At 44.9% G+C, this 13,163-nt stretch overlaps 1 protein-coding gene across 5 annotated transcripts in view; it reads left to right on the top strand.

Moving 5' to 3' along the window:
• The first annotated feature begins 309 nt into the window (after positions 1-309).
• LOC121547674 (golgin subfamily A member 4) overlaps positions 310-13,163 on the top strand; it is a 62,415-nt gene continuing 49,561 nt past the window's right edge. For 4 of the 5 annotated variants that reach the window (XM_041859053.1, XM_041859051.1, XM_041859052.1 and 1 more), the window contains exons 1-2: positions 310-511; positions 9,284-9,364. In XM_041859053.1, the coding sequence (XP_041714987.1) occupies positions 434-511; positions 9,284-9,364 (159 nt within the window). In that variant the 5' untranslated portion in view covers positions 310-433. The remainder of the gene's footprint in view (positions 512-9,283; positions 9,365-13,163) is intronic. The other variant, XM_041859054.1, reaches the window with a different exon arrangement.

Genomic DNA, 13,163 nt, shown 5'->3' with positions numbered 1-13,163 from the left:
ACGACTGTACGCCCATGCACTGTGATGTATAACACCGCCCACCAGGCGAAATGGCTTGAAAAGAGTGTCTCCCAAACCCACACATGCTGCGTTCAGATACTAGTTGGAACTAGCAAACTCTGAAATGTTCGACTTGCTAACTGGTTGTAGTTATAGACACGTGCCGCGTTCAACGAACCAGCAAGTCGGTAATGTCAACGTTTCCTAGTTCCGACTAGTGTATGAACGCGGCAACACTGGCATCGTTTGTCCCATTCCGCTTGCCGTTACTTAATACTCTGTCGCTCATTTTGCTCCACGTCGGCTGCACATGCGCACTACACTGGTCACCTGCAAGAAGAGACGAGTGACCAGGAATAATACACAATATTGGATGCAGGAATTACATTAAAATAAAATACATTTCGCTTGGAAGCAACATCGGGGTGAAAAGATGTTCAAGAAACTAAAGCAAAAGATAAACGAGGAGCAATCGCCGCAAAGGAATGCGCAGTCACCCCAACAGGCCCAGGTTGGTTTACCAGTTGTCAAGCTCAGCTGTTCGAACTAACATGTCATGGTAGCTAGTAGGGCAGAACTATTTCGGTTTTGATTTGCGTAGCTAGCTAGCTAGATAACTAGCGCGCTAGCTAGTTTGATACCTTAATGTTTTCGGTCAAACACAACAACCGTAGCCACATTCAAATGTCTAGTATATTCCACTATTCTGCAAAACGACTAATTTGCTAGCATCTCAGAGTCTGGAGATTCCCTAAAAACACGCCCCTTCGATATAACTACAACCGGAAGTGACCTTTTTAGTTGCAGGTTAGGAGAACGCCTAATTCTCCTAACCTGCTGCGTTCAAAACAACTGGGTACTCCGGAACTCTTCAGTGTGTTCAAGATAACTGGGAACTCCGACTGGGAAAAATAGTTTTGAATGGTCATCCAACTTGGAATTCCAACTTGGAAACTCTGGCATCTTTCTAGATCTCCGACTTTCCTACCTGAAAATCACTGATGTCATGATTTTCCGAGTTCCCAGTTGTCTTGAAAGCACCATATGTTCTCCTAACCACTGAAGTAAAGTAAGAACTCCTAACCTGCTACGAAACGTCGAAAGCCAGTGATATTGTTTTATTGTTTGGCGCAAGGTCCTGTGGAGGTGTTTGAGCAACACTGGGCTGGACAGGAGCAGAGATGGATGGAAAGGTAGCTAGGGGGGTTACGAGTTGAGGAGGATGGGAAGGAGTGGAGTGGGAAAAGGTGGAGGTAAAGTAGTGAGACTAAAGTTTAAGAAGAAGAGGAAGCCTGAGGAGCCTTTGCAGGTCTTGTCGGAGGAAAGTAGTGATGAGGGAGGTTCGGTTTTCATTGTTGTACTAAGAGAATTGGAGTTCAAGGTGTTGGTGAAATTTAAGGATGAGGGTGGAGTCACGGCGGTGAGTCCGATCGCGTTAACAAGGGATTTGGAGAGTAAAGTAGGAGAGGTTGTGTCTGCTAAAGTTCTTGTGATGGATCAAACTGGATGGCAGTGGGTGAAGGGAGTTATTACAGGAGTTCCAGAAATTGTTAACATGAAAGAAATAAAGGAGGAGGCTCTCTTATTGAGGCAAAGTGCCTTCAGATGACACGAGATGGGAAGAATAGCCTGTCAGTGCTACTAAACTTTGAGGAGCTGGTACTGCCAGAAATGTAGGATTGGGTATATAAGTTACTATGTGCGAGCTTATGTTCCGAAACATTGCGTTGCAATAACTGTCAAAGGTTTGGGCATGTGATGGCGATGTGTAAAGGCAAAATAAGATGTGTGAAGTGTGGGGAGAACATGCATATGGGGAATGTGAAGACGGGGTCCAGTTAAAGTGCTGTAACTACTATCAACCCATAGTGTGGCATATGGGGGTTGTGCAGTAATGAAAAGACAGGTGTAAACGTAGCAGGCGCGGAGTGAGCGTAAAATCTCGTATGCAGAAGCAGTGAAGGTAGTTCACACAGAAACAAGCGGGGCACCTAGAAGAGCAGGTATTCTATGGCAGATTGAGATGCAGGTTGGGAGTGATGTAGGGAGCAGAGTGGAGGAGAACACAAGACTGGTAGGAGACATGAGGAAGGTTGTTACATTTGTAACAGCAGCAATCAATTGCACGGAAAAATTACAATCTAAGACTAAGAAGATTCCGATCATAGTGGAGCAGGCAGTGAAGTATCTTTGGATCACAGGACTGACATGGGAAAATGTACAGGATGACCTCAATAAGATTGAGAATCAGTCCAGCCAGGAATCATGTATTGGTTAATTTTCATAATGGTGTTAATCCTTCAATGCAATGCCAGAAGTTTGATGGCTAATGGGCAAGAGTTCAAACAGTTTCTTGAAGAGTTACCAGCCAAACCTGATGTGACATGGCTTAAACCTACTCTAGATTTTGTAATACAAGGTTATGTTGCAGTCTGTAGGGGTGGCAGGGGCAGGATGTGCTACCTTTATAAAGCGGGGGATCCCATATAGGTGTGTGGGAGAGGGAGTGGAACAGGAATATGTAGTGGTAGAGGTGTGGTTGGGAGGGGGGAATATGGTCATAGTGAACTTTTACAACCCGTGTAAGAGACTAGAGTTGATGGCCCTTGGCAATGTAGAAGGTCGAGATGGGTAATGTGGTGTGGGGATTTTAATGCTCATAGTGCGCTCTGGGGAGGGTTACGTACTGATGTAAATGGACAAGTGTTGGAGGAACTACCTGATGAGAAAGGGCTTTGTGAGTCTTAATGAAGGCCGGGGAACCAGGATTGACCCAGTAATGGGAAATGAATCTGCTCTGGATCTTACTCTGAACTCAAGTTCAATGGCAGGCAGATGGTAGAGCATGGCGCTTGCAACGCCAGGGTTGTGGGTTCGTTTCCCACAGGGGGCCAGTATGAAAATGTATGCACTCACTAACTGTGTAAGTTGCTCTGGATAAGAGCGTCTGCTAAATGACTAAAATTAAAATGAAATGTAGTTGGGAGGTTGTGGAGGACTCTACAGGGGGTAGTGATCACTATCCTATCATGTGTACTGTAGGAATGAGGGTGGAAGATTCAGTAGGAAATGGATTGAGGAGATGGATATTTGCAAAAGCAGAGTGTGGTCAGCTTCAGGAGTTGGGTGAACAGGAGCTGTCTGAGGTTAATCTAAATTCAGGTAAAGAAACAGTCAATGATGGAGTAAGAGGAGCAATAGCAGGGGCCTGCAAGGCATGTGATTCCTATGGGTACAGGGGGGAGAAGGAGCAAGGCATGTGATTCCTATGGGTACAGGGAGGAGAAGGAGCAAGGCAGGTGATTCCTATGGGTACAGGGAGGAGAAGGAGCAAGGCAGGTGATTCCTATGGGTACAGGGAGGAGAAGGAGCAAGGCAGGTGATTCCTATGGGTACAGGGAGGAGAAGGAGCAAGGCAGGTGATTCCTATGGGTACAGGGAGGAGAAGGAGCAAGGCAGGTGATTCCAATGGGTACAGGGAGGAGAAGGAGCAAGGCAGGTGATTCCTATGGGTACAGGGAGGAGAAGGAGCAAGGCAGGTGATTCCTATGGGTACAGGGAGGAGAAGGAGCAAGGCAGGTGATTCCAATGGGTACAGGGAGGAGAAGGAGCAAGGCAGGTGATTCCTATGGGTACAGGGAGGAGAAGGAGCAAGGCAGGTGATTCCTATGGGTACAGGGAGGAGAAGGAGCAAGGCAGGTGATTCCAATGGGTACAGGGAGGAGAAGGAGCAAGGCAGGTGATTCCTATGGGTACAGGGAGGAGAAGGAGCAAGGCAGGTGATTCCTATGGGTACAGGGAGGAGAAGGAGCAAGGCAGGTGATTCCTATGGGTACTGAGGGGAGAAACATTTACATTTACGTCATTTAGCAGACGCTCTTATCCAGAGCGACTTACAAATTGGTGCATTCACCTTATAGCCTGTGGCATAACCACTTTACAATTTTTTTATTTTTATTTTTTATTTTATTTTTTGGGGGGGGGTAGAAGGATTACTTTATCCTATCCCAGGTATTCCTTAAAGAGGTGGGGTTTCAAATGTCTCCGGAAGGTGGTGAGTGACTCCGCTGTCCTGGCGTCGTGAGGGAGCTTGTTCCACCATTGGGGTGCCAGAGCAGCGAACAGTTTTGACTGGGCTGAGCGGGAACTATGCTTCCGCAGAGGAAGGGAGCCAGCAGGCCAGAGGTGGATGAAACGCAATGCCCTCGTTTGGGTGTAGGGACTGATCAGAGCCTGAAGGTACGGAGGTGCCGTTCCCCTCACAGCTCCATAGGCAAGCACCATGGTCTTGTAACAGATGCGAGCTTCAACTGGAAGCCAGTGGAGTGTGCGGAGGAGCGGGTGACGTGAGAGAACTTGGGAAGGTTGAACACCAGACGGGCTGCGGCATTCTGGATGAGTTGTAGGGGTTTAATGGCACAGGCAGGGAGCCCAGCCAACAGCGAGTTGCAGTAATCCAGACGGGAGATGACAAGTGCCTGGATTAGGACCTGTGCCGCTTCCTGTGTAAGGCAGGGTTGTACTCTCCGAATGTTGTAGAGCATGAACCTACAGGATCGGGTCACCGCCTTGATGTTAGCGGAGAACGACAGGGTGTTGTCCAGGGTCACGTCAAGGCTCTTCGCACTCTGGGAGGAGGACACAACGGAGTTGTCAACCGTGATGGCGAGATCATGGAACGGGCAGTCCTTCCCCGGGAGGAAGAGCAGCTCCGTCTTGCCAAGGTTCAGCTTGAGGTGGTGATCCGTCATCCATACTGATATGTCTGCCAGACATGCAGAGATGCGATTCGCCACCTGGTTATCAGAAGGGGGAAAGGAGAAGATTAGTTGTGTATCGTCAGCGTAGCAATGATAGGAGAGGCCATGTGAGGATATGACAGAGCCAAGTGACTTGGTGTATAGCGAGAATAGGAGAGGGCCTAGAACTGAGCCCTGGGGGACACCAGTGGTGAGAGCACGTGGTGCGGAGACAGCTTCTCGCCACGCCACTTGGTAGGAGCGACCGGTCAGGTAGGACGCAATACAAGAGTGAGCCGCGCAGGAGATGCCCAGCTCGGAGAGGGTGGAGAGGAGGATCTGATGGTTCACAGTATCAAAGGCAGCAGACAGGTCTAGAAGGACAAGAGCAGAGGAGAGAGAGTTAGCTTTAGCAGTGCGGAGAGCCTCCGTGACACAGAGAAGAGCAGTCTCAGTTGAATGACCAGTCTTGAAACCTGACTGGTTTGGATCAAGAAGGTCATTCTGAGAGAGATAGCAAGAGAGTTGGCTAAAGACGGCACGCTCAATCGTTTTGGAAAGAAAAGAAAGAAGGGATACTGGTCTGTAGTTGTTGACATCAGAGGGATCGAGTGTTGGTTTTTTGAGAAGGGGTGCAACTCTCGCTCTCTTGAAGACGGAAGGGACATAGCCAGCGGTCAAGGATGAGTTGATCAGCGAGGTGAGGTAGGGGAAAAGGTCACCGGAGATGGTCTGGAGAAGAGAGGAGGGGATAGGGTCAAGCGGGCAGGTTGTTGGGCGGCCTGCAGTCACAAGTCGCAAGATTTTATCTGGAGAGAGAGGGGAGAAAGAAGTCAAAGCATAGGGTAGGGCAGTGTGAGCAGGACCAGCAGTGTCATTTGTCTTAACAAACGAGGATCGGATGGTGGACTGAAGAGTGTAGAAAAGCAGTGAAGAGTAGGAACAGGACTTTCAGAAAGTTGAAAAGGTCCCATAATTACCAACACCTGATTCAGTATAAACAAGCACAAGCAGTAGTAAGGAGGATCATTAGGACAGCTAAGAGGCAGGACCACTCCTGTGGGAGAGATATTGGGGATGATTAAGAGGATGAATAGGGTCAGATGAGATTGGGATCTCCCTGTGCTGCAAAGTAAGGAGATTGTTGCAGTGAGAGATATGGAGACGGCAGAGATGTTAGCCCAGGCATTTGTGAAGGTGCACAGCTCAAATAATCTGACAGAAGAGGGGCAGCGTGGGAGAGTTGGTCAGAGGAGAACATCCGGGGGTCCTGGATTAGAGAGAGATGGTAGGGGATTCATTGAATGCCCCTGAGATGAAGAGAGCATTAGCTAAAGCTGGGGTAACATCTCCTGGGAAGGATGAGATGTTACATCATGATGGCTCATCTCAGTGACACTGCAAAGGGGAAAGTATTGGGCCTTTACAATAAGGTGTGGCAGGAAGGGAAACTTCCTGGAAGTTGGAAGCAGGCTGTAGTGGTGCCGATACAGAAACCAGGGAAAGACCCTACTTGTCCTTCAAGCTATAGGCCGATAGCGTTGACATCTCATGTATGTAAATTTATGGAAAGGATGATAACGGAAAGGCTGACTTACTTTCTGGAGTGTAGAGGACTAATGTCACCAGATCAAAGTGGGTTCAGGAAAGGCAGGGGAACGATGGATCCTGTACTGTGCCTTGAGTCAGTCATACGAAAGGCACAGGCAAATAAGGAGGTGGTGGTAGCTGTTTTCTTCGATGTAGAGAAGGCCTATGATGTGGAAGGAAGGCCTACTTATCAAGCTGGATGTCATGGGGGTTGGAGGAAGGGTTTTTAATTGGATAAAGGACTTTCTTTTTGGGTGATCAATACAAGTGAGGGTGGGGAGCTCTGTCAGAAAGCTATGCGGTAGATAATGGTACCCCCCAGGGAAGTGTAATTAGTCCTTTGTTGTTATCCATTATGATTGACAATGTATTCTCCCAGGTGAGACCTGATATTGGGAGGTCATTGTTTGCGGATGACAGGGCACTGTGGAAGAGAGGGAGAAATATTACCCATACAGCCAGGAGAGTTCAAGAAGCGATCAGTGAAGTTGAGCAGTGGTCCCTCAGGTGGGGCTTCAAGTTTTCTATGAGGAAGGTTGGGGAGGATATGTACTTGAAGTTGTATGGAAGGAATCTGGAGAGGGTGGGAGTGTTTAGGTTTCTGAGGGTCTGGTTTGACACTCAAATGACATGGGCAGAGCATATTGGGGCGGCAGGTAGCTTAGTGGGTAAGAGCGTTGTGCCAGTAACCGAAAGGTCGCTGGTCCTAATCCCCGAGCCGACTGGGTGAAAAATCTGTCGATGTGCCCTTAAGCAAGGCACTTAACCCTAATTGCTCCTGTAAGTCGCTCTGGATAAGAGCGTCTGCTAAATGACTAAAATGTAAATGTAATATTAACAGAGTAGTTGTAAAGGAAAGAAAATATTGAATGTGATGCGTTGCCTGTCAGGAATGGACTGGGGGGCTGATAGAATGGCGTTAAATGCTATATATAGCGCTGTTAAGGTAATCAATGGATTATGGAAGTGTAGCATATGGATCAGCGGCTCAGACATCTTTAAAAAAACTAGATGTAATCCAGGCCCAAGCCCTAAGAATATGTTGTGGAGCACTCAGGACCTCCGCGGTGGCAGCAACACAGGTAGAGTTGGGAGAATTGCCGTTAAAGTTAAGAAGACAACAGCTAACCATGATATATTGGGTAAATCTTCAAGGACATAAGGTTACACATCCTACAAAAAAGGTGCTCCTAGAGTGCTGGGAACATGAACAAAATCTGAATACAAGTTTTGGGTGGATGAGATGGGGTTGTTGGGAGGGAGTTTAGCCCCTCTGTGGTTCTTCCTGCTATCCCACCTTGGTTGCTCCCTCAGCCAGTGATAGATCTTGGGTTGCTTGAGAGGGTAAGAGCTGTTGAGGAAGGAGTAGATTCAGCACAATACTATGTTTTCTTGAATATATTCACATATGGATCTAAGGACCCTAAAACAGCTTTTAGTGTTCCTGAGTTTAAGGTGGCAGTGACAAAAAGAGCAACGGATCATTTATCTGTTTACACAATGGAGTTGATGTCCATACTCTTGGCTGCAGAGTGGGTGGAGGAGATGAGGCCAGACAGGGTAGTCACCTGCTCTGACTCTTGTGCAGCACCAATGACCTTAAATTAATTTGTGTCTCTGAGCAGACAGGATGTATTGAATGAGGTTTTGCAGTGCTTGTATAGGGTGAGACAGATGGGGGTATTTGTGATGTTCCTCGTGGTACCAGCTCATGTGGGAGTAGAGGGGATTGAGGTGGATGTTATCGCCAATTAGGCTCTTAAACATCCTAATGTTGAGATGGAATTGTCAATCAGTAAAGCATAAGCCAAGGGGTTGATAAAAACAGTGGTTAAAAACAAATGGCAAGAGTTGTGGGAAAGGGAAGACACCTGTATAAGATTCAGGAAAAGGTGGGGGCAGGGAGGTCCTCAGGCCGAGAGAAGGGAGGAAAGTGTAATCACAAGGCTGATACTGGGACACACAAGGCTCCATAGTACATTGAAATTGGTGAGGAAACATTGATGGTATGATCATTGTCAGGAGTAGATGGAAACAGTGGAACACATTCTATTTCAGTGCCAGAAATATGGGAGGGAAAGGGAGCGATTGTTATTAGATTTGAGGAGTAATGGGGTTGAAGAACCAATATTTTAAGTGAACTGCTGGGGTAATCTTCAAGGGATGTAGTATTTAATTCTGTATTTTGTTTCCTTAGGGAGATGAAAATATTGGGTAGGATTTAGACCTTCTCTGTCTCTAGTCCACACTCCAGTTCAGTTGGTGGCAGTAATGCACCTTAAAGTTGGTTGCCAACTGCTATAAAAGATCCACAAAAGTCACTTCCGGTCGTAGATGTATTGTGTTTTTAGGGAGTCACGTCTGAGCAGCTCCGAACCAAAGTCTAGCTAGCTAGCTTGGCTAATCTATATGTGACATGTTAAAAACACAATAACAGAACAATAGTTATTGTTTTGTGTACATTTAATCAAATCAATTGTAGCTGTCTGTGGAACTATTTAAATGTTCTCCAGCCAGATCATCTTTAAATAATTGATTGAGTGGACTTGTTAATACTGTAGCTACAGTTCCTTGTAGCTGTCTAGCCAGTCAGCTGGTGGCTTCATTTGGACAGCTCCATGCATGTCACTCCTACTGGATAATCATTGAATTTTAACCCATGATATCTGTGGATCTCAAGGTAATGTGTTTCCATAGTCTGTCTATAAAACCTGTCTGTCAAGCTGGCAATGTTTACAGAAAATAGTAGCCTATTGTTTAGTAAGGGTAGCTTGGTCTGTTAGTGAGTCAACACTAGAATCTTACCTAAAGATAGCCAAGTAAACAACAATATTATCTAGCTTTAACAGATGCCTTTTTCTTATGTGTAGTGTGAAATCCTTACTCTGTGGGCTTGAACATGTTGGACAAACGTGTTGTTTATATCATGATAAATATCAATAATTTTCCCTAAGATTGGCCCTGGAGAGAGACGTAGCAGCCACACCCTCCCCTCCCTGCACCAAGATGCCTCAGCCTCCCCTAGTGATAGAGAGGTAAGACATGAGTGTCATCCAATGATGTATGTAATATCATCTGACCTACACTACAGTCTTCTGTTGATATGCTTTGGCTCTACACTGCAACAGCAGCTTGCACAGCCAGGAGAAATAGGCCTACAGAATGCACTGCCACCTTAGGATCACTTTCTTGTAAGGATTGCTTGCAATAATGTTATATTAGTCCTAGATCTTACTCTTAGGGCTAGTTTCCCGGAAACATATGAAGCCTAGTCCTACCTGAACTACGAAAGACTTTCAATGGAGATTGTAGAAACTATGATTTATCTGTGTTCAGGAAACTGGCCCTTACTGTTCATCATTAGACATAGGCCTAGTAGATCAGTGATATGATGTGTAGGTCCCAAAGCCCTGGTTTACTTCTGTTCCTCTATCACCTCTTGGATCGATGACTAAGGCCAGGGCTCTTCAACTCTGGTCCTGGAGGGCCGAAAAACGTTTGGTTTTCAGGGACTGATTCAGACCTCGGACACCAGGGTCTTCATTTATCAATATTGCGTGTATACTATTCTAAAATACTACTTACGAACGGAATGTAGAATGTTCGTACGAATAGAAAAGGTGTGATTTATCAAACAGTTCTACGAGCCTCATACACACACCGGTAGGAGATAACTGTCGTGGAAATTCTAACCAAAAGGAAGATTGACTGTAGATTCTTCAAACAACTTTATTATAAGATTTGCAAAAATTGAGCAGTTAGCAATCACTCAATGGTGCAGAGTTAAGGACCCAACGAACAGAGTTGGGTCTCAGCTTTTATAGAAAAGTACAACTTTCTTTGTTTACGTGGCAGTTAGCAGATGTGTGGAAACAGTGGCGGGGAACATAGTGTAAAAGGTGATTAGCTTTGCTGTGGAGACTAAGATATCTGACGTTGCCACAGCTCACACCATTGTCTGTTCCTTCCTACACATTTACACACAGCTGAGTTCCTGCAGATAGTAAAACTTGGGATGTGTCACATGCTGCGGTCGCTCCCAAACGTCTCTTAGCTATACGCCCAGTCTTATGACTAAGTCACACAAAGACAAGTTTGTATCAGTAAACAAACACAAACTAATAACAATAGACAATTCTTTAAGTAAAAAAACAGCATAACATGTCTAATTTGTAATTTCCCCCCACATAACCATTGATAAATACCAATTGTTCTCAGTGTTCATGCACAACCTTGGCTATTTGCATTTCTATATATGGTCAAAATCATCCCTTTAAAGCCAGTGGGGAATATACAACACCATACTATGGAATATAACGTCGTAACCAAAAAAAGCTATGATAAAATAACGTTTCCGAGATTAGATAGAGGTGCTAGTGTCAGAGATTGAGTACAACGAAAGGTTTTATTTGACTCGCTCAGTTGTGGCTTGACCAGTAAAAATAAAAACATAGCTATAAAGAGAAGACCATTAAGACAATTAGTTGCTTTAGCAATGACAAATATACTTCAAATGAGTAGGCAACACTCACCAATAAGCCATCCGTCCTCAACAGCTCCCTCATGTAGGCGTATAGGCCAACATTGCTGTTCTGCAGAATGAAAGGGTTGTGTGTACCACCACGTTCAGCAACGTCTTTTGCACATCACATAACCTATCACCTGCACATTAAGAGTGGAAGCCTTTTCTGTTCACATAGTTGAACTCGTATTGGGATGGTGCTTTTATGGCGATGTTTGTGCCGTCTGTTGCACCGTTCGTATTTGGGAACCCATTGATTGCAAAGAAACCCATCTTGACTTCAACCTGTTGTGCGATGCTGTATGGAAATTGTATGTTTGTTTTGCTGCTGATTTGCATCCAAAACATTGGCTCATCGAGGGCTGTGAGATGCCGATCAAGCAAGCTCCCGTTGAAAAGTGGCCGTTGCCAAAAACCCGAGGGTGGATAGCACTTGGATGTGCACCGGAATAGCATGCGTTTGCCTTTTTAAAGTAGGTCTTAAATCCTCGCATAAATCTTATAAGATTGGTTTTGGGAAACAATATCTGATGAGCCAATCTGTACTTTCTGCAAAAAAAAAGTCCCACTTGTCTCTGCTAAATGCAGCGTGTGACAAATCTCCCAACAGAGCAAGATCAGCCTAATTCGATTTCCCATTATCTAATTATTTTATAGTATTTCAACAATGGTTTCACTTTCACACGTGCCTCTAATTGAACAAATGACAGTACTTAAATTGATTATTATCGTAACAACTGCACTGAAGTGGTCAAATTATATGCCTGTCAAGATATGAATGAATTCACAATGGAAATACAATGAAACAGAGAATTATTGAATTATTACTCTCACAATTTCAGACATTTTCAACATATATTTTCCCCATTCTACGCTTGACAAGCAGCAGTTCCCTTATTCCACCACTTGGCATGGCTGTGTGGACATTTACACACACTCGCAAGCAAACGTTCATATTGATAAATCTCACACTTTCTGTGGAAATTATCCCACAAATGGTTTACGCACAGATTTGTGCCATTGCGTGATTGATAAATGAGGCCCCAGGTGAGTGCAGTTAACTACCAGAAGTGTTTCGGCCCTCCAGGACTTGGACCCTGACTTGGGCCTATGTCTGCAGTGCTTCCAGAGGACTACGCCCCCATGCTCTGCTGCATCATGATAAAACTGCCCTAATGCATTTCCAAGGGTTTAAAGTTTCTGTAGCCTCACCCAAAAGATAAACTGTTCAACAAGTATCATCCCTTAAGTCTCAGCCCTGCATCGATTTAAAGCTGGTTAAAACAAACCATGACGGACATGGATGGAGGCAATGTAGCCTAGTTAGAGGAAATTGTGGACTAAGTAGTCAGACAATTCAGGGCCCCAGGGGTTCAGTTAAGGACCTGCTTAATTTCAATCACTTATTAGGCCTGAACTACGTTTTTATACAATAAATTACCAAATGAATAGGGTTAAGAAACATTTGCACTATTGAAAAGTAGCTAAACCTTTTTGACTGTCTTCAACAAGTCCTAGCCAATTGTTTGGTTGTTTTATTGTTCAGGTCTAGGATAGTACTTCAATTAATTCCATGGGTGAACCACAATGTGTCGGCATGCCGAGTTTTTTTCGAAAGACCTCTGCCTTTGGAATGTAGCCTAAACAAGTGAAGTGACGTGTTCTCAGACTGTTCTGAGGAAGTAGCCTCGGCCAATATGCAGCAGTTCGGCTTCTACAATCAATAATCGTCTGAAGACTGCTGGTGGAACTCTGATCAATTGAGACAGACTTTTGACTTTAGTTAAGGTGTAGTTGGATGGATCTCGATGAATGGCAATATATACAACAACATTTTAATATTAGGACTTTGACTTAAAATCACAGCGTTTTGTACAGTAAATCCAATTAGGCATATCCACATCTTCAAATAAAAAAATACACATGATCATAGGCTAACCATCTTTATTTTCAACACATCCATTTCAAAATCCATCGTAAGAAATAAGCTACCTCAGCAAATAATTGATTGGTTCTGCATTTTAAATCCAAGCCAAAGATATTCACCAACCAAATCCAGCCTGAGGTAGTGAATTGTAGCCCTCTCAGACAGCACCCGGCTTTATCATCTCCCCTGAAGGAAGGCCATCCCACTATATGGCTTCAGATAGCCTAGAGGCATCTTCTCCTCATCGTCTTCAAAGCATCTCTAGATCACCGTCAGCTCCAGCCTTTACTCCTTTGACTTCACTGTTTCTGTGCCCCACATAAATGTAGGCAAATTAGCCTCATGAAAATAATGTTTAGGTTAATGATGACTTGGACATCCTGAT

Source organism: Coregonus clupeaformis, chromosome 31 (genome assembly GCF_020615455.1).
Source record: "Coregonus clupeaformis isolate EN_2021a chromosome 31, ASM2061545v1, whole genome shotgun sequence".
NCBI classification, from domain to species: Eukaryota; Metazoa; Chordata; class Actinopteri; order Salmoniformes; family Salmonidae; genus Coregonus; species Coregonus clupeaformis.
This window is presented reverse-complemented; position numbering and strand designations above follow the sequence as displayed.